General features: G+C 39.2%; 1 protein-coding gene across 9 annotated transcripts; it reads right to left on the bottom strand.

Moving 5' to 3' along the window:
* Positions 1–2,602: 2,602 nt before the first annotated feature.
* Positions 2,603–16,254, bottom strand: LOC122620298 (glutamine--fructose-6-phosphate aminotransferase [isomerizing] 2). 9 transcript variants are annotated; one of them, XM_043797684.1, is made up of 9 exons: positions 16,130–16,254; positions 9,365–9,409; positions 7,623–7,820; positions 7,120–7,575; positions 6,848–6,874; positions 6,629–6,652; positions 5,738–5,895; positions 3,215–4,054; positions 2,603–3,155 (listed from the first exon to the last, which is right to left on the bottom strand). In XM_043797684.1, the coding sequence occupies exons 2-9, from the start codon at positions 9,369–9,371 to the stop codon at positions 2,781–2,783; spliced, it is 2,085 nt and encodes a 694-aa protein (XP_043653619.1). In that variant the 5' UTR covers positions 9,372–9,409; positions 16,130–16,254; the 3' UTR covers positions 2,603–2,780. The 9 variants fall into 9 exon arrangements, with proteins under 9 accessions (XP_043653619.1, XP_043653623.1, XP_043653620.1 ...); XM_043797688.1 differs by having other exon boundaries at positions 5,738–5,859; XM_043797685.1 differs by having other exon boundaries at positions 16,121–16,231.
* Between the last annotated feature and the right edge of the window lie 9,460 nt (positions 16,255–25,714).

Genomic DNA, 25,714 nt, shown 5'->3' with positions numbered 1-25,714 from the left:
TGTTGGGGGGGCTGATAGTAGTTTCGGGTGTCGTTTTGACGGTCCTGAAGTAAGTCTGTTCTGAATCCGTTGTATAAATTTCTGTACTGATTAAGTTGCAGTTGTCTGGTCGGAGGAATTTGTCTAAAAGGGGTTTGATTGTTTACGTTAGTGTTTTGGGTCTGTGTGGGATTTGATGGAATAAAGGGGCGAATGAATCGTTGGTTGAGGTGAGTGTTTTTGATTTGGTTAATGTTTGTATGTTTATAGGTGTTAGGTGAATTTGAGTTTAGCTTTGGCTGACTATCGAATGTTTTTGAAATTGGGTCTTCGTATAGACCTTCTTGTTGGGCGGTTTGCCTTAATTTTTGAACGGTTGAAATGTCATATCTCGCTAAGGTCATGAACAACCTATCGGGGAGTGAGCGTTGAATTGTATTTTTTATTGTGGTTGCCATTGCTTGTGTATAAACCACCATATTATTTCGGTCATTCTCTAATGCTAACTTATTTATAATTACAGTGGACTTATCTTCTAATTGTTCACAGAATAGACGTAAGTTACCCTTAAAAGGTGTGCGATACAATCTTCCTAGTAGTTCCTCCAGGGGCGTCTGAATCTTGAATTCCGTGATTAGGGAGTCTCTTAAAGTTGTCCATTCGTTGTGCATTCCAAATTGGGTAACCTTTTCCGCATCTCCGACAATTTGAAGTTCGATGGCTCCAAATATAACCGCCTTCTGTCGAGCGTCGTTTGAAGGGTATAAGTTCAACAGGTATTCGATACGTCTGATGAACGAGCTGAGATTTGATGGGTCTCCAGAGAATTTCGGTACTTGGCGTATTTGCCGAAGTAATTGAGTCATATTTTCCGCTGGTAATTCCATTTTAGTTTTATTTAAAAGTTAGTTTCTGTTCTTGTTCACAGACTGCTGCAGTATGTCGAGACTTATGCCTTAAGTGAACTGCACTGTTTTAACTTTTTATTGTTTTATACAATAGTAGCGGTCGCACTTTTGATTTTAGTGGGCTACTGTTTTTGTTCACAGACTGCTACAGTATGTCGAGACTTATGTCTTAGTGAACTGCACTGTGCGCCTTTTAATTGTATTACACCTTAGTGGAGGTCTCACTTCACGAAGCGGTCCACAAAATTAGGCCTTTAAATTAACTCCGATCGCACAGGTTCTTGTGCGGATACCGATTTTAGTCACTTTAAACGAACCGAAATCACTTTGTTGCGGCCAATTCGCGGGTACAATCAGAAAAGGTTACTTGGTCGTACAAGTTTCCTCTTTTCACTAGATTGTCAAAGGATAACGAGTTTACTAGGACTTTTATCAGTATCCTACCGACTGCGCCAATAAACTTTTTTGGTGATAGATTTAATGAAAAAAATATATTTTCCTTTTTATGATCTTTATTTGAATAAGTTTCACCAGAGGTCAGTTAAGAACTAATTTACAAATGTATTCTTTCGGCCCAGCAAACCTTTTACAGAGGATTAACATAAGCCTTTTAAGTTCTACTTAGCTTTATATGTCAAGCTTAACAGATCATTAAGCTCGTTACCGTTAAGCGGTTCGTATCTTGGGGGAATGTTATTTATGAGGCTTTTGGAGAGTGAAGCTTTCCAAAAGATCGGCTTTAGCTTTTTTATATGAAGAGTGAATATGTCTTATGAAGAAATGAATATGTCACTATATGTAGGGATAATACAAATTAAGTTTATTATTTTGGGTATTGTTCACAAAGTTTGAAATTAATAATTATAAAAATGAAAAGAACTACGACTCTCGCACTAATAAACGCATCGACTGACTTCGTTAAAAATTCTGCAGCGACTGACTTAAACATATTATTTGAGAGACACCATGGAAGAGAGAGACTGTTGGCAAGGCTGTTAGGATCTGGCTGATATAGGAAACAGTGTGTGTACTCCCAAACATCTAGGCTGCATGATAATGCCAACTTACTCCAATCCCACATATATATTCTTGATCAGGATCAGTAGCCGAGTCGATCTGGCCATGTCCGTCCGTCTGTCCGTATGAATGTCGAGATCTCAGGAACTACAAAAGCTCGAAACTTGAGATTAAGCATACAGACTCCAGGGACATAGACGCAGCGCAAGTTTGTTGATTCATGTTGCCACGCCCACAAACCGCCTAAAACTGCCTCGCCCACACTTCTGAAGAAGGTTTTGATATTTTTTAATTTTTGTATTAGTCTAAGATTTATATCGATTTGCCAAAAAATTTTTTGCCCAAAACTGCAACGCCCACACTTTTGAAAAATGTTTTGATATTTTTTAATTTTTAACTCCTAAGATTTATATCGATTTGTCAAAAAAAATTTTGCCACGCCCACTCTATTGCCCACAAACTGCCCAAAACTGCAACGCCCACACTTTTGAAAAATGTTTTGATATTTTTTAATTTTTGTATTAAACTTGTAAATTTCTATCGATTTGCCAAAAAACTTTTTGCCACGCCCACTCTAACGCCCACAAACCGCCAAAAACTGTCAGTCTTAAAGACTCCCCTTCGCACTTCCACTAGCTGAGTAACGGGTATCAGATAGTCGGGGAACTCGACAAATCAAATGCATTTTAAAGCTACTATTCTGTAAAAAAAAATGCATTTTATTCAACAAAAAGTCTGGATAAAGTGAAAATATTTTATAATAATGGTATTTTAAAGATATGCATTGTTTTGTAAGTTTTCACAACAAAATGTGGAGAATCATGTATAGGTACAAAGTCGGAGCTCGACATAATGTGGTTCCGAATATCTAAGTGTTTACTCAACTGTGACGGACTTTGCCAGGTTTCTGGGACAGTCAACGTCGCATCCGCGGAGCACGGCAATATGATAAGACAGCAGTTGCATTGGTATAACGGTGAGAATTCCTTGCAGGCAGTCGACGGTGCGAGGAATCTCAAGATGGCGAGAGGAGAAAGCCTTGGTCTCCTCGTCTCCCTCCTCGCAGATAATAATCGGGCAGCCCTTGCGGGATGTTACCTGTTGTAAAGCGTTCATGCACTTTACGTATACGGGGTCCCGCAAGACAATCATCAGCACGGGCATGGAGTCGTCTACAAGAGCCAGTGGGCCGTGCTTCAATTCACCGGCCATGATGCCCTCGCTGTGCATGTAAGTCAACTCCTTGACTTTCTGAAAAGAGTAAAATAAAGACTTAGAAATAGGGAAATAATAAAAAAAAAGTTTCTTACCAATGCACCTTCCAGACAGGTGGCAAAGTTGTAGCCTCTACCCATTATCAGAAGTGACTTGTGTTGGTAAAGGTCTTTGGCCAGTTCTTGAACTTTGGAGTCCAGCTGCAGAACGGCTCGGATTTGATCCGCGAGATTGGACAACGCCTGTAGAATTTCCAGCCGTCGCTGCTGCAGCGACAGCCGATCCTCGGACATAACTAGAGCGAACATCACCAAAGAAATGAACTGGGAGGTGTAGGCCTTGGTCGAAGCTACGCCTATCTCTGGCCCAGCGTTAATGTGCACTCCACAATGCGATTCGCGACAGATGCTGCTACCTACGGTATTCGTAATTCCCACAATCAGGGCTCCCCTCTGTTTACAGTAGCGCAAGGCCATTAGGGTGTCAGCAGTCTCTCCAGACTGCGATATGAAGAAGCAGACGTCGTCTCGGAAAATAGGCGTGTTCCGGTCTAAGAAATCGGAAGCAAGCTCAACCATCACAGGGAGCTCCGTGAGCTCTTCTAGAAGCTGCCTAGTGGCAACAGCGCTGTGGTAAGAAGTGCCACATCCTATCAACATCAGGCGTCGACAGCGTTTGATTTCAGGAATGTAATCTTTAATTCCGCCGAGCACTATGGCGTTCCCATCGAAGCGGACGCGACCGCGCATTGTATTCACCACGGAGTCGGGCTGCTCGAAAATCTCCTTTTGCATAAAATAGTCATAGTTTCCCTTCATGATCTGTTGAATTTCCATCTTTAGAGTAGTGATTTCGCGGGCGTGCGGATCATCCAGGCTCTTCTTCAGGCGATGGATACTCAATGTACCATCCCGAACAGCAGCAACGTCGTCGTCCTACCAGCAAAAAAGATTCAAAGAATATACTACATTTTTTCCATAGTGTGTAATAGGTACAACAAAGCATTTTCGAGCTTTTTGAAAGTATATATTCTTAAACGAACGTCGTCGAGTTCTCGGAAACTAAAAAAACTGATAAGCTGTGATTTAGGTTGCATATGCTAGTGACTTCTAATTGTAAAACTTCGGCTAAGCGTACATAGTCAGTCCACCAATATTTAACGGATTTGTATACCCGTTACTTGTAAAATAAAAGTAAACAGGTAGAAGGAAGCTTTTCCAGCCATATAAAGTATATATATATATTCTTAATCAGGATAAATAGCCGCGTTGATCTTAAAATTGAGATTAAGCATGTACAATTACTAGTGCCCCGGGGTAAGGGAAGAAATAAAACTGTAAAAGTACAAATTTAAAAAGATTGAAAAAAAAATACGCATTAAATACGCATAGTTTGAAACCTTCTGTGTAGAAATTCAAGGATCCGTTTGAAAGACATTCAGAAGACAATATTTTTTAAAATGAAAGTTCTTTTTGATTTGTTTGACAGCCTGTAATAAAACGACGTTGTCAAATTCGTTTTACCACTTTTGAGAGAGCTATATAAATAGCGTAAATTACCATAGCGAGTTTGCAAACAACAACTCGCAGGCCACTTCCATAAAAGTACAACTAGGAAGCTGCAATCCACATCGACCTCCCAACCCAACGATGATCATTAGGTCCGCATTTTTTCAGAACACATTTTAAACAAGAGAGAACGCTATAGTCGAGTTCTCCGACTATCTGATACCCGTTACTCAGCTAGTGGAAGTGCGAAGGAGAGTCTTCAACACTGACAGTTTTTGGCGGTTTGTGGGCGTTAGAGTGGGCGTGGCAAAAAGTTTTTTGGCAAATCAATAGAAATTTACAAGACTAATACAAAAATAAAAAAATATCAAAACCTTTCTCAAAAGTGTGGGCGTGGCAGTTTTGGGCGGTTTGTGGGCGTTAGAGTGGGCGTGGCAACATGAATCGACAAACTTGCGCGTCTATGTCTCTGAAGTCTGTATGTTTACTCTCAACTTTCTAGCTTTTGTGGTTCCTGAGATCTCGACGTTCATACGGACAGACGGACGGACAGACGGACACGGCCAGATCGACTCGGCTACTGATCCTGATCAAGAATATATATACTTTATATGGTCGGAAGCGCTTCCTTCTGCCTGTTACATACTTTTCAACGAATCTAGTATACCCTTTACTCTACGAGTAACGGGTATAAAAACTGCTAAATATTGTTTATAATACAAATTGGAACAATTTTTGTTAGGTTCATTATTACTTAGAAGATCAAATAAATAAAGTAAAGTTATAATAAAAGAAAAACTAAACAGCTAGGGCAAGAGGCATGTACTACAGGTCGTTCAAAAAGTATTCCCAAATGCTTTTAACGCTAATTAGTACCAATAATAGGCTTTTTAACATTTTGGGTTAAAAAGGATAACGTTTTACTAACCCGTTACTCGCAGAGTAACAGATCATAAAAAATTCGTTGAAAACTTTGTAATATAAAAGCTTATATGTAATATGACAACGCGTAACGATTATAATTACCAGATGAACAAGTAAATTTAAAACAAGCCTGCCGAATGTGTTGTTTTTAACCTGATGTGTTTTTGCTACCCTGAACTATCTTACCTCCAAATAGATGACCCTGTTAGTGTGCTCTATGACGGCTGAGGCATCCGACGCGAAGAAGTACTCAACTTCCTTCTCTTCCAAGGGCATGAACTCAGAAGTGCTCTCCGAACGGGGTAACACTGGCAGTTCACGGGATTGTCCATGTGGGCGAATATCTAGCTCGTTAATTTTGCATTTTGGTTGTGTGGCATTCATATTTCGTTGAATGTACAGTCGAAAATAGAGGGTCGGTTTTAGGTGTCGTTGATAGCATTAAGTGCACATTTATAGATTCACCGTGTCGATAGAAACAGAAAGAAAAATGCAATGACATCCGTTGTAAGCGATAGCAGGTGCGTATTTGAGAGTGGAGTTAATGGGTATAATGGGAAATTAAATTAAAAAATTACTTTGAATATAAATTGTACTCTGATGTGTTATTAAATTGTAGATATATGAAGTTTTTAGAAAACTATAACAGCAGGAAAGATGACGTTAATGCTAAAATATTACTTTTAAATTTAATGCATTTTTTTCGTCAAACCCAATAAATTGACCTAAAAAGGTTTCTCGGCCAACAATGTGTACAATTTTGAATATTTGTTTTGTAATCGATTGTTTCGAAATTGACAATAAGAAGAAATATTTTTTTTTGTTAAATTTGTGCGCATTGGCTTGTACTTGACGTCGACAGATATTAAGCTGATATTGTATAAAAGCGCATTTCTGGTTTTAGAGTGTATCAAGATACATGTTAAGTATAAAATCGAAGTAATATTTAATTTAAACCAAATTGAAATTTCAGGTGTGAGAACAGTGAATTGCTCCCTAGCACGATAAGCCGTCCAAAACCAAGGAAGCAAGTATCGTTTTAAATTGATTTATTAAAAGATATTAATTTGTAATTACCTTGAGGTTTTCCAGAGTCGGCATCTATAAAAATGTAGGCGGATGAAACAAAGTGTAAGTGTTACGTTAATTATTGTTGAAACCATGTTCATACGCAAGCTTTAAATGTATTAGTCAAAGAAAGGTGAGAGAATCATTATACATTTTTGGTTAGTGTGCACAATGCCCCAGCCACATGTTATCGATTTGAAAAGCATATGGGTTGGTCAGGTGGACTACCTTGATCGGCGCTGAGCTTCTTCTCATCTACGGTACGAAATCGACGCCGAATTCAACACAGGTGCAGCAGGCAGGAAGAGAAGGATCGTCAGAGTGGAGTGGCAACAGAAGAATGGAGGTTGTTAAAGAAAGCAATCGGTCAAAAACGACGTATAGACAGTTAATAACAAAAAGAAAGAAGAGAAGGGAATGACTGGTGAAGAAACTGACTGTGGAAAGACTGTGATAGTCGAGAAACCATAGGTTTTACCTATGGTAAGCCATACGCTTACCTTTTCCGTAAAGAATAGGAATGTGGTCAGTAGCTAGGCGTGTTTTTGTCTTTATTCCCACTAGCAAAGGTGAACTACGCCGCGACGCCACACACTCTCCGGGAAAGTACTTGGACTTTACGGCAATAGCAAAGGCGCCCTCCACTTGAAGGATGGCTTGCTCGACCAGCTCGCGGAACGAGTAGGTGGGATGGGTTTTCCACAGGTGGTGTACTAGCTTGGCAAATACTTCTGTATCCGTGTCCGACTCGAACTTGTAACCTCGTTTCGCAAGAAAGGTCTTTACATCATTGTAGTTGGTGATGATGCCATTATGTACTACGACGAAACCATTTCCGTCGTCCGAACGGTGCGGGTGGGAGTTCCTTTCGCAAGGGACACCATGGGTGGCCCAGCGGGTGTGGGCAATGCCGACGTGGGTCAGAACGGGTTCGCTGTATTCTCCTCCGCTGAAGTCTGTAAAAATATGTTTATTTTTGTTTACAATTTTCTACGGAACTTACGCTCTTGAATCGCTTCTTCAAGCACTTTAACCTTTCCCGTTCGCTTGACCATCACGATGTTTTTATTATCCGGTGAGTCAATTGCCACTCCAGTAGAGTCGTAGCCGCGGTATTCCAATCTCTTCAAGCCCGTGACCAGAAGGTCCAGCACCTCCTGGCGAGACTTAGGTGTCAGATAATTCAGGTACGCAAATATTCCTGTTGTTATAAATAGGAGAACACGTTAATATAATATGTAATTCTTGTAAGGCGTACTGAAAAAATAAATAATTTTTCAAATTGCCAAAACCAATTTTATTTTTATTAACATACACACTCAAAAATCAAAGTGCATTGTCGCTCCACCTTTACATCTGGATTTCTCAATTTAGTCTGGCTTTTTTGTCGGTGACATTTATCTTTATTGTATTCGCTTTAACACTTTATTCTTGTGCTTGAGTTTGCTGCAGATCCAATACTAGTGTTGTTGTATAGCAATTACTCGATTCTTGTTTGTCGCGCTCCACTTATACATAAAATCATAGATTCATTTTTTACATTTCATTTGATCCGACAACCGACGCTCATATAATCATTTAATTACCCTGAACCATGTCTGTTTGCTGCCCTAAATGCTGGCATATCAAAGTTTTTATGACGGCTTCATAAGACTGACCGATTTGATGTACCAGTCTTTGTGCGATTAAAATGCGGCGAAAATTAATAAGTAACTTTTGCAGAAAAACACCGGTTCCCACTTTGTCTCAGATTTTTTAACAAGTTCCAGAGCCTTGTAACCCTCTTGCACTGCAGGCCCAGCTGCTTTCACCTTGTGTGACGAAGATGATGAAGCTTAAAAAACTGAGCTACATTCCACAACAAAAACCATATCTGATCAAATTTCCCCTACACCACTTGGCTCCATGAGTTTATTCATGGTCTTATTGATCTCTGGTTTAGCCAATTTAAATGTTGATTTCGCTCACAGGCTTGTGCTCACAATTATCTATCTTTGCTATCTTATTTGAACCGTTTTTTTAAATACTTTGTATTTTATGCCTCATCTTCTTATCCATCGAGGTCTTCTAAAAACCTGTCGTGTCGTGTCGAGGGCTTTTTGTCTGAAATACACTAAAACAGACTTTTCAAGAAATTTGTATAATTGAAAAAGGCAGTACTTTTTCCCAATATTTGCAAAGAAAACTAATTTTGCTGACATAAATAATAATAGGGGTATAGCTGAACTTAGTGCAATTCCAAAGTATTGAAAAACATTTTTATTTCTGTTGATGTTAGAATATGCCTTTTTCAAAAGTGAAAGTGGGCGAGCAAAAAGTTTTTCTGCAAATCGATGTAGATTTACAGAACTAACAAAACAAAAAGAATTGCAAGTTTGTTTGTTAATGTTGTTCCGCCCACTGATACGCCCACAAGCCGTTTAAAACTGAAACGAACACACTTTTGAAAAATGTTTCAATATTTTTTTGTCTTCTCATTAATCTTGCCAATTTCTATTAGAACACGCAAAACATTTCGGCCACGCCCTTTCTAGTGCCTACTAACCGCTCAATTTAGTTGATTGATTTATTTTAATATTAAAAAATTTAAAATTAAAATTTTTTCGCAATTTCACCAGCTGAGAATTGTCGAGAAACTCGACTAAAGCGCTCTGCCCTTTTTAATATATAATATGATTCAAAACTTTTTATTTAAAAAAATATTTCAATGCTAATTTAAAAAAATATTTCAATACTAATACTTACCACACATTTTTATAGATGTTTGTAAATATAGATGTTAGTAAATATCTGTAAAAAGATAAGCCATTAAACTATATATATTTTTTAAATAAAATGTTTTTATACCCGTTACTCGTATAGTAAGGCAATTTTTATACCCGTACAAGTTAGGCAAAAACGTTTTCTAGATTCGTTGAAAAGTATGTAATAGGCAGATTGAAGCGTGTGCAATATGATGTATATTCTTGATATTCTTGATAATATCCGAGTCAAGTTAGCCATGCCCGTCCATCGCTATGAACGCTAAGATCTCGGAAACAATAAACCATAGAAAGTTGATTTCTTTTTACAAGATCTCCGACATGGCCGATTGTGGGTGTGTGGGCGTTAGAGTGGGCGTGGTAACGTTTTGGAAACTAACTACCACAAAGGCATCACTATAGTCAGCATTCTTAATCTCATCTTTCACTTTCCAGTCAATACAGATGCACAGACAGATGCACAGACAGATGCACAGCCAGATGCACAGACAGATGCACAGACAAAGAAAACTAATTCGCTGACATAAATAACAAGAGAGAACGCTATAGTCGAGCATCCCGACTATCTGATACCCGTTACTCAGCTGGTGGAAGTGCAAAGGAGAAATTTCCACACTGTCAGTTTTTGACGATTTGTGGGCGAGGCAAAAAGTTTTTTTTGGAAATCTATAGAAATGTACAATACTAATGAAAAGAAATGATAGAATATCAAATCCTTTTTTCAAAAGTGTGGACGTACAGTTTTGAGAGGTTTGTGGGCGTGGCTAAAAGTTTTTTGGCAAATCGACAGAAATGTACAAGACTATTGCAAAAATACAAAAAATTAAAGCATGTTTCAAAAGTGTGGGCGTGGCAGTTTTGGGCGGTTTGTGGTCGTAATAGTGGGCTTGGCAACATGAATCGACAAACTTGCGCTGCGTCTATGTCTCTGGAGTCAGATGCTTAATCTCTACTTTCTAGGTTTTGTAGTTCCTGAGATCTAGACGTTCATACCGTCGGACAGACGGACAGACAGACGGACAGGCGGACATGGTCAGATCGACTCGGCTATCGATCCTGATCAAGAATATATGTACTTTTTATGGTCGGAAACGCTTCCTTCTTCCTATTACATACTTTTCAACGAATCTAGTATACCCTCTTACTCTACGAGTAACGGGTATAATAATAGGGGCATAGCTGAACTTAGTGCAATTCCAAAGGATGGAAAAACATTTTTATTTCTGTTCATGTTAGAATATGCCTTGGCCAAACACATTTTGACCACACCCTTTAAACCCATACACACACCCATACAAACTGCAAAAAGAAAGCACGCACATAATTTAAAACAAGAGAGAACGCTATAGTCGAGTTCCCCGACTATCTGATACCCGTTACTCAGCTAGTGAAAGTGCGAAGGAGTCTTCAGCACTAACAGTTTTTGGCGGTTTGTGGGCGCTAGAGTGGGCGTGGCAAAAAGTTTTTTGGCAAATCGATAGAAATTTAGAAGACTAATACAAAAATGAAAAAATATCAAAACCCTTTTCAAAAGTGTGGGCGTAGCAGCTTTGGGCGGTTTGTCGGCTTTAGAGTGGGCGTGGCAAAAAGTTGTTTGGCAAATCGTTAGAAATCTATAAGTCTAATACAAAAATGAAAAAATATCAAAACATTTTTCAAAAGTGTGGGCGTGGCAGTTATGCGCGGTTTGTGGGCGTTAGAGTGGGCGTGGCAACATGAATCGACAAACTTGCGCTGCGTCTATGTCTCAGGAGTCAGTATGCTTATTCTCAACTTTCTACCTTTTGTAGTTCCTGAGATCTCGACGTTCATACGGACGGACAGACGGACAGACGGACAGACAGACAGACGGACAGACGGACGGACAGACGGACATGGCCAGATCGACTCGGCTATTGATCCTGATCAAGAATATATATACTTTATATGGTCGGAAACGCTTCCTTCTGCCTGTTACATACTTTTCAACGAATCTAGTATACCCTTTTACTCTACGAGTAACGGGTATAACAAGAGAGAACGCTATAGTCGAGTACCCCGACTATCTGATACCCGTTACTCAGCTAGTGGAAGTGCGAAGGAGAGTCTTTAACACTGACAGTTTTTAACGGCTTGTGGGCGTTAGAGTGGGCGTAGCAAAAAGTTTTTTTAGAAATCTACAGAAATTTACAAGTCTTATACAAAAATGAAAAAATATCAAAACATTTTTTAAAAGTGTGGGCGTGCCAGTTTTGGGCGATTTGTGGGCGTTAGAGTGGGCGTGGCAACATGAATCGACAAACATGCGCTGCGTCTATGTCCCTGGAGTGTGTATGCTTAATCTTAACTTTCTAGCTTTTGTAGTTCCTGAGATCTCGACGTTCATACGGACAGACGGACATGGCCAGATCGACTCGGCTACTGATCCTGATCAATAATATATATACTTTATATGGTCGGAAACGCTTCCTTCTGCGTGTCTAGAACACGCCTAGAATGAAATATTTGAACAATAGTTAAATGGTTTAACTATTCATCAGCAAAACAGGCAGAAACGATGACTATTCGAAATAAGTTAATCTTTTAAATTTATTTTCAGCGCAAATTTTACGTCTTGGACTTTGAAACCCAAAATTATTCAATTACAACAACTTTTAATCAAAACATCAACTAGGATTGCAAACAAAAACTAGAGAGAACGCTGTAGTCGAGTTCCCCGACTGTCTGATACCCGTTACTCAGCTAGTGGTAGTGCGAAGGAGAAATTTCAAAACTGACGGTAGGAAAGATTTCGGCGGTTTCTGGGCGTTAGAGCGGGCGTGACAAAAAGATTTTTAGGAAAATCGAGAGAAATATACATATATGGCAATAAAATATAACCGAAACCAAGGAAAGACTTGATAAATATTATGGGACTCTGCACCATCAATTTCAATGGTTAAGAAATGGTTTACTGAGTTCCGTTGTGGTCGTACCAGTACAAGTGATGCCGAACGTTCAGGTCGCCCAAAAGAGGTCGTCATGCCAGAAATCGTCGACAAAATCCATGGAATGATATTGGATGATCGGAGAATGAAAGTGCGTGAGGTAGCTGAGGCTGTAGGCATCTCAACTGAACGGGTACATCACATTTTACATGAATATTTGGACATGAAAAGCTTTCCGCGCGATGGGTGCCGCGATTGCTCACACACGACCATAAGCGCAACCGTGTGACCATTTCAAAGGAGTGTTTGGCGATGTTCAACCGCAATCCAAACGAATTTTTGCGCCGTTTCGTTACCGTAGACGAAACATGGATCCACCACACCACACCAGAGACCAAAGAACAATCAAGACAGTGGGTTTCTCCGGTGAACGTGCACCAAAGAAGGCCAAGGTGGGTCTGTCGGCCAACAAGGTCATGGCCACAGTTTTTTGGGATGCACAAGGTATCATTCACATCGATTACCTTGAAAAGGGTAAAACGATCACCGGCGAATATTATTCAGAGCTTTTGGACAGATTCGATATTGATTTGAAGCAGAAACGACCGCATTTGGCGAAAAAAAAAGTGCTGTTCCATCAGGACAATGCACGGGTGCACACGTGTGTAGTCAGCATGGCAAAATTTCATAAATTGGGCTACGAACTGCTACCCCATCCAGCATATTCTCCAGATTTAGCCCCCTGTGACTATTTTTGTTTCCAAACATGAAGAAATGGCTCGGCGGTAAGAGATTCGGGTCAAATGAAGAGGTCATCACAGAAACAAACGACTATTTTGAGGCCTTGAGAAACCTATTATTTGGAAGGAATAAAAAAATTGGAAAAACGCTGGACTAAATGTATAGAGCTAAAAGGAGATTATGTTGAGAAATAAAACGCTTCTTTGACTACATATTATGGCAGTTTTGGGCGGTTTGTTGGCGTTAGGGTGGGCGTGCCAAAAAGTTTTTCTGCAGCTAGATAGAAGCTTACAATACTAATAAAAAAATGAAAAAACAAGAAAGAACGCTATAGTCGAATTCCCCGACTATCTGATACCCGTTACTCAGCTAGTGGAAGTGCGAAGGATAGTCTTTAACACTGACAGTTTTTGGCGGCTTGGAGGCGTTAGAGTGGGCGTGGCAAAAAGTTTTTAGGCAAATCAATAGAAATTTACAAGACTAATAAAAAAATAAAAAAATATCAAAACCTTTTTCAAAAGTGTGGGCGTGGCAGTTTTGGGCGGTTTGTGGGCGTTAGAGTGGGCGTGGCAAAAAGTTTTTTGGCAAATCAATAGAAATTTACAAGACTAATACAAAAATAAAAAAATATCAAAACCTTTTTCAAAAGTGTGAACGTGGCATTCTTAGGCGGTTTGTGGGCGTTAGAGTGGGCGTGGCAACATGAATCGACAAACTTGCGCTGCGTCTATGTCCCTGGAGTCTGTATGCTTAATCTCAACTTTCTAGCTTTTGTAGTTCCTGAGATCTCGACGTTCATACGGACGGACAGACGGACAGACGGACATGGCCAGATCGTCTCGGCTATTGATCCTGATCAAGAATATATATACTTTATATGGTCGGAAACGCTTCCTTCTGCATGTTACATACTTTTCAACGAATCTAGTATACCCTTTTACTCTACGAGTAACGGGTATAAAAACCAATATCAAATTTTTTTTTAATTTGGGAGTGGCAGTTTTGGGCGATTTGTATGCGTTAGAGTGGGCGTGGCAGCATGGGACAACAAACTTGCGCTGCGTCTATGTCTCTGGAGTCTGCATGCTTAATCTCACCTCATCTCTAGCTTTTGTAGTTCCTGAGATCTCGACGTTCAAACGCACGTACAGACGGACATGGCCAGTTAGACTTCCTTCCTTCCTGATCAAGAATATATATACTTTATATGGTCGGAAACGCTTCCTTCTGCCTGTTACATACTTTTTAACGAATCTAGTATATCCCTTTACGAGTAACGGGTATAATAAATAATCAGTAACCAGCTGCCTGCATTGGACACTGTAATACCAGCCCAAACAAAGGCAACCCTTTAAAGGGGAGGGAAGTGACAATTCATTGGCATTGGCTTTTAAAACCTTATTCTGATTACTATTGCCATCAAAACCGATTAAAAAAGTTTGTGTTTCTTCAAACGATAAAGTGGATGCAAGTGCTGAATAGATTTTAATAATAAGAAACATGGCACTCAGAAGCTACAGAATCTATAAAAATGATCGAGTATATACATATATATATATTATATACATATACCAGCTAAAGGATCATATTCATATATGGCACAATTCAATGTCTACAATATACCGAGTACTCGTAAAGTAACAGGGAATATTAGTTATGTTAAACAGTATGAACAGCTAGAAGAAAACATTTCCGAAACCGATAAGCTATATATATTATTTTTCAGGTTCACAAGCCAAACCAATCAAGCCGTCTACGTCTGTCCGCCCGAAAGAAAGTCGAGACCTCGGGAAAAACAGGAGACTGAGATCAGAAATACTGATTCTACTGACGCCTACGCTGCGCAAATTTGTTTCCACTGCCACAAGCCGACCAAAACTGTCACACCAACACTTTGAAAAATTTGTTTGTACCCTTTACTCGTAGAGTGTAATTTTACTACTTCTACTACTTCATTTTATTATTTATCTTTCCAATTTCAAACGATATTCTATTTTGGCCACGCCTACCCCAACGCTCACAGACACGCCCACACTTAAGTAATTTATTTATAAATTTTAAATTTTTTTGTCAATTTTTAATCAAATATCAATTTGGACGCTCATCCTTAAAAAATGTAGTTTTTTAATTTTACCATTTTCCTTGCCAAATTAAAACACGAAGCCAACAAAAATTTTAAATACTCAGCTGAGTAACGGGATATTCAAGGAAATCGACCATACTTGCTCTATAAAACCTTATTATGAACGAAGAGACTTTTTATTTGCTTTCATAGTTGAAATTAAATTAAATATGAATTTAATATACCCTGTAAAAAGACTGTACGTTGTTGTAAATAATGGTTTATGATTTACCGAACAAATAAAACGGAGAACTTAAATACATACAAGAATTGGTCTTCGCCATAAATGTCATCAAAAATATTACACAAGCGAACGTAAACGACTTTATCATGTCAATTCGCGGAAATAATATCTTCAAATTTATAACATGCAAACTGTTATCACCACCGTACTTTTGGCCCGTCAAGCAAAAACACTATATATATAACCTTGCGGTGCTTTTGTGCATCTGCGGTATTGAATACGCAGTATGGCTAAATATGTCGTTCGAAAACTTTATCTGTTTTCTCTCAAGATTATAGTCTAAGTAAGCGGTTTTCACTGTGGGGAAAACACACCAGATATGCTTATGCTGGTGGCGTACAGCACATTTTATCTGGTTACACAGCTGTATGTACTTTTTGAAGCGAAGTTCACTAGTAAATTTTCGAAGACTCTTATGTAGGGCTGCTTACATCAAAAATGCATGAGGGCCGAACAGGTATTTTATGTAAGACGCACCGCACCATCGACTTTGGGCTGCTGATTCGAGTTTTAAGCAGGTTTGTTATTCAGTTTAATTCAATTAATGTTTGCTGCGCTGGCATCGACGAAACCGCACTGAAATGCGCACAACATCGCGAACCAGGGTCACAGAACTGAAATGTTTCTTGTAAATGTCTAATGCCCAACGCAGCTGTTTAGTTTTTTTGAAAGCAGCATATTCTGCGGATCCCGACTTTCCAGTTTCTTCTCTTGACCCGGACTCACTTGATTTACCTAATTCGCTGGGCTGCAGTACCGGGTCGCCGCTGTCTATCTGGTTGTTGCTGGGTTTGGTATCGAACAGGCACAGACAGCTCTCACACTGGCCAACTACGCTGTTTAAATAACACTGAGTTTACTTCAAAAAGCAGCGCGCACTAAATGTGCCTCTTTTATAGCTCGCGAAGCACCGTCGTTGCTCCCCTGCCCCGCTGGGTCCACCGACAGCCCGATCCGCAACGATCGTTAATGTCAAAGAGTCTGGCCAACTTCCCGTAGCACGCACACAAGCCAAGGTGTGCACAGGTGGTTACCGACTCTTAGGGCGATAAAGCGACGGCTTAGGTGCTCTTTGGGAGCCAACTGCGCTCTTAAACTAGAAACTTTAGCAAGGTTGGGTAAGTCGCGCATACGCCACGTGAACATGGTTAGGTCCCAAGTCCGGCAAGAATGTGCAAAAAAATTTATAGAAAAATGGACGCCGTTCAAAACGAGCTATTTGTTAAAGTTAAAATTATTTTCAGTTTCATAAATGTTCCCACATTTATAAATTATAATGAAATTTGTGGGAAGAAATTGAGAAATAGGCCAATATTTACAATAATCTACATTTTTATACACGTTACTCGTAGAGTAAAAGGGTATCAGATAGCCGGGGAACTCGACTATAGCGTTCTCTCTTGTTTTTATATTATTATTCGTCTGTTTAATTTCTATCGGTTTGCCAAATACACTCTAAAGCCCACTAACCGCCAAAACACTTTCAAGCCCAAACTTTTGAATTTTTATTTTCCAATTTCTATCGATACGCCAGAAAAATTTTGAAATTTCTAGTTCGCACTTCCATTAGCTGGGTAACCGGTATCTGATGTTCAGGGAACTCCACTATGGCGTTCTCTATTGTTTTTTAAATAAGATTTCCCTTGCACTTAGAAATTTGTTGTAACAAATCCAATACACATTATCTAAAAGCATACTTAACTAAAATTTGATAAAGTTTCCATTGAACCTTGCCTAGCATTTATGAAGCTCTGCCCTGATTTTAAAGTGCGTTGCTCTTAGCTTATGGCGCCTTTTTGCTTTCATTACTTATGGGTTAAATATATTCGTGAAAATGCTGCGCTGCATCCTGTATAAATTACAAAATAAACATACTGCAGACAAACAATGGTTCCTCCAGCTGAACGCAGGCGAAAAAGTCCGTACACTGACTGTCCCGCATCAAAAGTTGCTAAATGCAAACCGGTTCGAAATGAGAAAATTATGCACCGACGCGGCGTTGTGCCTCGGTTGCCGGTTTTATAGAGACAATAGTATAATATAAATAATGAAACTAACTTAATGATTTCTTTTCCTAAACCACTCCATTAGCTTCTAGCTTGCATGTAAGTGGTCCACATAAAACCAGTTTCGAGTTTGGCGATGCTGTTATCCAATTCTCCAGCTAGATACCGCTTCAGTCGTAATTATGTGACCTTGACTTCCATAAGAAAGGAAAAGTGAAGCGCTAGGGTCAGTCTGGAAACCAGTCCTGGGTCCAGTTACTAGTCAGATTACTGAATTAGCCAAAGCGGTTTCCGGAACACTTCAAGGATGGACAGAGAACACAATGCGGTAAAGCTCTCAATAAAATCGTACAAACTCGGTAAATTCCAAGAAAAATATTCATTATAAAGAGCTCACGACCAAAATTCTAACTAGTTTGGTTTGTCTTGCATTTGAAGCGGCCTTTTACATTTCAGCTAGAATCAGACAATTTGCCACTTAACCTTTACTACAAATAAATGAACACGGAAGGGTGTAACAGTCTGCACTGGCGTAACAACTGCAATTCTTAAATATGTCCAGTTATACATACCTTTTTTTGAGTCTTTGAACCACGTCAGACATCCAAACGGGAAACAAGAAAGAAAACAAGTTTTTAAGTGTTGGCATGGAAGTAGGAATGTGGGGTGCAATGTTACTGCTTATCAAATTTACGATAAGTGAGAAATATACATAAGAATACAATCTTGTTTGTGCATATTATTTTAAGAGCGAAAAAAACCAATACATTTATATATGTCTCCCTTTTCCTATATAGTGCAGATCATTTGGGATCTAATAACTTTTACATGTATGTTAAAAATATTTTAACATATTAGTTGAGTGCAACGAGATCATTGTACAACTACCAAGTTTCAGCAATAAGACCAATGAATGAATTAACTATTTATTTACGACTAAAATGTTTATAGTCAGTTTTGAAATTTCCCCTTCGCAACTCCAATAGCTGAGTAACGGGTATCAGATAGTCGGGTAACTCGACTATAGCTTTCTCTCTTGTTTAAATTAATTTATATTTTAATTTATTTTAATAATCAATTTCTATATTAGGAGTACACTTTTTTGTGTCATTGTTGTTGAGGGCACTTTTTGTGGGTGTTCCAGTTGCATGATGAATATTAAATACAGTTCATGTAATGTAATCATGTAGTAATTGTTTGTAATAGACGTCCGATTTTTATACTCATTATTCGTAGAGTAAAAGGGTATACTAAAGTTAAAAAAAAAACATGGTTAGATGGAAACGTTTTCGCCCTACTAAATATATGTAAATATTCTTTATCAGGATCACTGAAATCAGCTGAGGTGATTTGGGCATAACTACCTTTTTAGATCTTGGGAGCTATAAGACTAATTTTTACTTGTTTGTTTTAAAAGATTGCCACGCCCAAGGTCAAAAAAGAGTCGCGATCACTTATTGAAACGTTATAACCCTGCAAATAAATAATGAATTAACATAATTATTATCAGAAGTTTGCAACGTAGTGAAGGAGACATATGCCAGCAATCTATCTAAGTATGTATATGGATCAATGTCAAAAGCCGATTCCCCATAGGCATATCCTTCTGTTTTTATTCGTCCTATGCAAACTAGTCCCTCACTTTTACAGGTAACTGCAAGAAACGTTCCCGAAAGCTTTCTTTCGGACCTGATCGGGCGAATTTATCAGATAACTGGCATAATGGGAAACAAGTAAATAAAAAATGTACCGTGTGCTGTTTTTGATTATAATTTATAAACTGTTCTTATTCAGTATACACCAGTTTTTCGAAAATAAATTTTCAGACGTCCATTTTTCTTATAGTTGCCGTAGGATACATTTTTGGCATACAGATTGAAATTTTCAAGACAAATACAAAACTGAAAACATATCAAAACATTTTCAAAAAGAGTGGGTGTGGCAGTTTTGTTCGGTTTTTGGACGTTTGAGTGGGCACATTGATCCGCTATTGATCTATATTGATATATATTGAATATAATCTTTTTGTGAACATCTTATTGAACAAGCGCAGGCTTATAGTCCAATTGAGGATATCGATGAACTAATGCAGGCTTATAGTCCAAATGAGGATATCGATTTTGAGATGATCGCGTATCTCCGAATGCCATTAGCATCATTTGACAGCAACCCTCTACAAGTATGGGATGGTATGAAAAATACATATTTTAATTAAAATTAATTAATATTAAAAGATTGATTAAATTTCTATTATATTTAAATTTCTTAAAACGCCTGCTTAGAAAACAAAAGTGGTTTTAGTTTTAAGTAACTAATTAAATCAAAGAAAGAAACACACTGCTAAGAAAAAAGATGAATTTAATAAATTTGCTGATCCGATACCTGTCAATGTTTTGTTGACCCCAATGCTAGGCAATGCATCTAAAGGGGGTTTCATTGGGGTTGCTTGATCATTAAAAAAAAAAAAAAACGAGAGAGAACGCTATAGTCGAGTTCGCCGACTATCTGATACCCGTTACTCAGCTGGTGGAGTACTTTCAACACTGACAGATTTTGGCGGTTTGTAGGCGTTAGAGTGGGCGTGTCAAAAAGTTTTTTGGAAAATTGAGAGAAATTTACAAGACTAACGAACATGTGAAAGAATATCAAAATATTTTTTTCAAAAGTTTGGGTGTGTTGCAGTTTTGGTCGGTTTGTGGCCGTTAGGGTGGGCGTTGCAAAAAGGTTTTTTTGCAGATTTGCTGCGCCTATGTCTCTCAACATATTAGCTTTTATAGTTCCTGAGATCTCGACGTTCATACGGACAGACAGACGGACATGGCCAGAACGACTCGGCTATTGATCCTGAGCAAGAATATATATACTTTATATGGTCGGAAACTTCCTTCTGCCTGTTACATACTTTTCAACGAATCTAGTATACCCTTTTACTCTACGAGTAACGGGTATAAAAAACCACGAACACCATTTAGAACATACAAGCTGAATACATGAAGTCCAAAGCCAAAAAAAAGGTAGAAATGATATTTCAGATAATCGATTTGGAATCGATAGCAACCGGAGAGACAAGCCCCACCAGAAGTATTGTAATCTGTACCCGTAAGTTCTACGTTCCCGAGCCTCACCCGGCGCCTTGACGGCTGTTAGAACGTGCTTTTTATAATTACCTCGACAGAATTTGCTGAAGTCTTTTGAGGTGAACTCTGTTTCTCGATCGGATAATATGCGTTTCGGCATAAATACATAGCTGGTTAATTATAGAGGTGTCGATAACGTGTCTTTTTGCGGTCATTTCAACTGCTTGTACCATTGTAAAATTCGTAAAGGCGTCAACGATAACAAATACGTGTTCAATACGTTTTCTTCTACAGGAAAAGGACCATAATGATCCACATGAATCCTTACAAAAGGTATCGGCTTAATCTATCGTAATAATACTGTCCTTTACGGCTACCTATAGTTTGCTTGTTTTTATGTACCAAAACCAGAACAAATTATTGAAACGTGCAATCGTTTCGTGCCCATGCTTTCGGCTTGAAATTCGTTAAGGATGAAATCTAATTTGTTTCGGCACAACCCACAAAAGTTATTCGTTGTATATGCAATATAACCATCCTTTTTTTTTTTTTTTAATGCTGTGCTTTTATTTATTGAATCTTCTCATTTACGAGACTAACAATAAGTGTATCAAATCTTATACTATAACCTAACTAGGAGTCATGTAGACTGAGACAGTGGCCCTGACAAGTTATGGCTGGGTTGGAAGGTCTGTACGTTGCAAGCGGGTTCGGCTGGAGACCCGAGTCAAGACCCTTGCTAGAGGATTTGGGTGGACAGAGAGTTTATCATTGTAGGACGCTTTTTGCTTGTCTATTTCATCTTTTACTGCGAGAATGCCGAGGTCCCTGTGGATGTTTTGGTTACGAATATACCATGGTGCCCCAGTGATAGTTGTCAGGATCTTTGATTGGGCTCGCTGTATGATGTCTATGTTGGTTCAGCTCGCGTTCCCCCACAGCTGGGAGCCATACGTCCAGATTGGCTTAAGAGTGGAGTTGTAGAGCAGGACCTTGTAGTCCAGACACAAGGGCGATCGTGAGTTTATAATCCAGTGGAGGCTGCTGGCTTTCAGTTTTAGGTGCAGTTTCTTGCATTTGATCTGTCTACGCCATGTTAGACGTCTGTCGAGGTGGATGCCGAGATACGTTACTTAATTAACTTGGGGGATCTGCGTGCTATTCATACAGAGCGGAGGGCAAGTTTGTCTGTTAAGGGTAAACGTTATGTGTTTACACTTTTGTTCGTTTATTTTAATACGCCAGTCAGATAGCCAATTCCCGACTACCACGGGGTGGTTGGCGAGTTGGGTTGTTGCACGGACTGGGCATCTGGAGCGGCTAAGGATCGCAGTGTCGTCGGCGAAGGTGGATGTTGTTAGTCGGTCACTCGTGGGAATATCTGCTGTGTAAAGGACGAATAGAGTTGGCCCAAGTGCGCTACCTTGTGGGACCCCAGCTTCGATAGTGTAGCTATCGGAAATTGTTGTGTTACATCTTACTGCGAAGGCTCTATTGTAGAGGTAGGATTCAAGGAGTTTATGAGTGTACCCGGGCAAGTGTGTTTTAATTTTATGCATGAGACCTTTGAGCCAGACGCGGTCGAATGCTTGAGATACGTTGGGAAATATTCGCTGCAATATTCCCTATGTTCGAAGGCTGTGCGAATTTCTGACTGATAACCATCCTTCGATTACATATTCATCGATTTGCATCTTGCTCTCGGATTGTAACTTTTCTACAATACTGCGTATTTTCACATCTTAAAGTTAAATGCAGAATAGTCTCCCTCAAAGATTATGGTCTTGAATATTTTTAAATCGGCGGTGTTCGTACGCTGGTTCATATGGAGCTCGGCTCAGTGGGACCACATGTTTCACACAAGTGCCCGGACGACATTATGCAGTTAAAATCGAAGTCCTGAATGCAACTATTCTTAGCGGTTTTACATCGTTGTACGTAATGCGCTGCAACATGTAATGCCTTTTATACGCTAGCCATATACATAATATTTTAATCTTTCCAACGACTCTACAACGGCGAGAGCATCTAGTTCGTAGTTTTGCATTTTCCTTTCGGGTATGCGATTGGTAGCAGCTTTTCATTATCTAGACACTAACAGGGCCGCTTGAACTAGCGTCCATATCAAGTTCGTGCTCAGCGTCTACACGATAGCTTACGAGGATCGGCTTACAGCTGAGTTTACGTTTTAATTCATTGAATGAGTCTTCCTGCTCCTGCTCCGATCCCAGCTTGACATTTTTTGCGGAGTACTTTCCGTAGCGTTTCGGCGATGGGTGAAAAGGCAGGAAATGCAGCTGAATGCTGGTGGGGGATTTTTAAGTCCGAACGGCATTCATAGAGACCGTCCGTCGTGATGAATGCGGCGAATCTTCTGCTTTCCGAAGCGATTTCAATTTCAATGCCTTCAATTTCGATTCTAGATTAAACGATGTCAGTTTTGCCGATTCTTATTCTTAAGTGTATATTAAGTGTTATTAAATAATTCCAACAATATTCGTCGTTGGGAACTAATCGATTCGGTTTAACATAAGTAATATTTTTTCGTTTTATACATACACATCAAACCTGGGCATGAAAATATCGTTAAAAAAAAAGAGGGAACAGCTGCTTCGACTCCCTTTCCACATTATTTCTATTAATAACATTAACAACACAACATTCTACATATCAACGATTCGCGACATACTTCGCAAACACATCGGCATCCAAGACAATGAATACGCAGACACCGCAGCCAAAGAAGCAGCATCCCTTTGCCTAGGAACCATCCCAAATTTTAACTGTACCGATATTAATAGATACATAGAGGCAAACATTATTAATGACAAAACCAATTACATTAGGAATTCATCTCTCCGATATCAATCAATAACCCAAAATATCGAAAATATAACCGATAATACCAAACACCTTAAAACCTGTGATATACCCAAAAGAGATCTCACAAATATCACATCACAGATCTCACATCATAAGACTACGTCTAGAACTCACCAGACAGACCCATAAACATCGATTCTCCCAGCCAATCAACAGTCAATGCCGATTCTGCAATGCTGACACCATATAAATTCCCAACATCCTAAACGCCTTTATCGTCTCCCAAACACATAGAACAAGAAACCCAAATTCAAACCTTACAGTCAGCTTTAAAATCCCCACAATTGAAAATCTCAAACATTTAATAAAACTTCTGTGAAATGGTCATTTGTAGGCTTTGTTTGTATAAAACATTATTTTGTTGACTTTTTAAAAGTGTGTGTCTAGAATTATATACACATGTTATCGATACATTCCCATTAACGATTAATCCCAATGGTTTTTCAGCATTGCTACAGGTCATTTGATTACAGTCGGCCTCTCCTGACAAAACTCTGCGTCCTCGAGAGAGTCCGGGCATTATTCTTCATCTTCATCGCTGTCTCCGTCGGGATCATCTGGTGGTAGTTTCCACCTGCGCTTCTTTTTATCGGACGAGTATACCGTCTTGTAGTATCGTTGTTTCATTTAATTGTTTGGAATATCTTCCTCTAGATATCTGTCGTGCGGCATCACCTTGATAATAATAAAACGTCCCTTGCAGCAGGACTCCAGTTTTCGTGATGTTCCAGTGCTGAACGGCTCCTTCTCTACCAACACAAAATCAACAAGGCTAGAGCTGGAAAAACATCGACGTTTACCATCGCCGATGTTTCTTCCAGCTCCAAGTAAACACGTTTTTTTTTTATCAATTTAATAAAATAAACTAAAATAAATTATCAGATTATTATAGATTCTAGGCTATAATCGGTTGGTTTAGAATGTCTGGCATTGTAACGTTTCTTTGCAGCAGCTCGATGACCATAGTCTGTGGTGTTCATATTCCACTCGACTAAGCGGATGAACAAATTCCCAACGCTTTTCATTCTCGTTTAACTTAGAACAAAAACAGATTTAACATTCGAGAAATTGGTGCTCATATGTCCAGCCTTATCGTGACATTCATGTAGAATATGGAATCGTAACTGTCTTGGAACAATCCGTAAAAACTTGTTATCGTATTTGCAATTTAGGCGATCGCGTTCGATCACATATTCGTCGCTCTCTGACTTCTTTGCTAATTTAATGTCAGCGACAATCTTCTGGATATTCTCATCATGCAGTTGAATTGAAAATAACCAATGAACGTCGTGTATTATGGATGTTTTTTACCATCATCATGTACTTTTGGCATGTTTAATCCGTTTCCCATGCTTCTTTGTGTAGAGCTCGATTTAGCCCGTCAAAATAGATAATCGGTGTTCCAGCTTGATGAATAATCTCCACGTGAAACTCTTGTATTTTCAACCACCATCGTGCGATTCTTGGAATACGCTCTCGTTTCTCCATCGACGTCTTCGCATTACAATCGGTTTTTTTTTGGCGTGAATGTAGTATTTAAATCGCTCTAACCAAGAGCTATACGTTGAAAATTATTTAAAACTAAAATTAAGTCTTGGTATATGTTTTTTTTTTCGTTTGAATGCGTACAAATGTCGCGTGCGACATCAGAAAATTACGCATATGGTTGTACGTCTAGCGTATTTCCAATCATGGCTGAAAGCACCGTAACGCCCTTTTGCTTACGGTTCTCGAAATAATGCCGGCGACGGTCTGGTTTGCATTGCTTTAATTATTCATTTTTAGCCGCAACGATCTTTTTTCTAATACTATAATGTTGGTTACCTATTGATACTTCTGGGAAATGTTTACGATCTGTTGGCTTAGTAATGTCGGAGATAAGAAGAACTGCTTCGTGACTTATTGATCTAGTTTCGGTTCGGACAACAGATATGTTTTGCGAGCACTGTTTTTTGGTGCTCCCCAGTTTTTTGAAGACTGACAATGACTACAATTTGGCTATAGCAGAAAACATGCCGTTCCCTCGTACAATAAGGTATCTATGCCCTGTTATGTAACAGTTCCAACATTTGAAATCTATGGCCGCAATTTCTTCAACTTCTGGGACTTCACTATCAAGTTGATCCTTAAACTGCGGTTCTAATTCGTTCACCTGTCTTTTAGGCGGCGGTCGACTGAAAGTACTGTGTGGCTTAGACACATGCTGCTTGAAAATCTCTTGCCTGCGTACCGCTTGGCGCAGGTCAGCCACGCTGTGGATAGATATATGAAGCAACTCATATCGTATTTCTGTCAAAAGGATTGACCTTAAGAGCCCTAGCATATAGGATTCAGACATTGGCTGCGATAAATGG

The sequence above is a fragment of the Drosophila teissieri genome, chromosome 3R, assembly GCF_016746235.2.
Source record: "Drosophila teissieri strain GT53w chromosome 3R, Prin_Dtei_1.1, whole genome shotgun sequence".
Classification (NCBI taxonomy): domain Eukaryota; kingdom Metazoa; phylum Arthropoda; class Insecta; order Diptera; family Drosophilidae; genus Drosophila; species Drosophila teissieri.
Note: the sequence above shows the minus strand (reverse complement) of the source record. Positions and strands in the feature narration are given on the sequence as shown.

Coding starts and splice junctions, on each gene's coding strand:
- LOC122620298 (XM_043797684.1), bottom strand. Junction 6,875..7,119: donor TCCTATTCTTTACGGAAAAG/GTAAGCGTATGG, acceptor TTCGTACCGTAG/ATGAGAAGAAGCTCAGCGCC. Junction 3,156..3,214: donor CCTGTCTGGAAGGTGCATTG/GTAAGAAACTTT, acceptor TACTCTTTTCAG/AAAGTCAAGGAGTTGACTTA.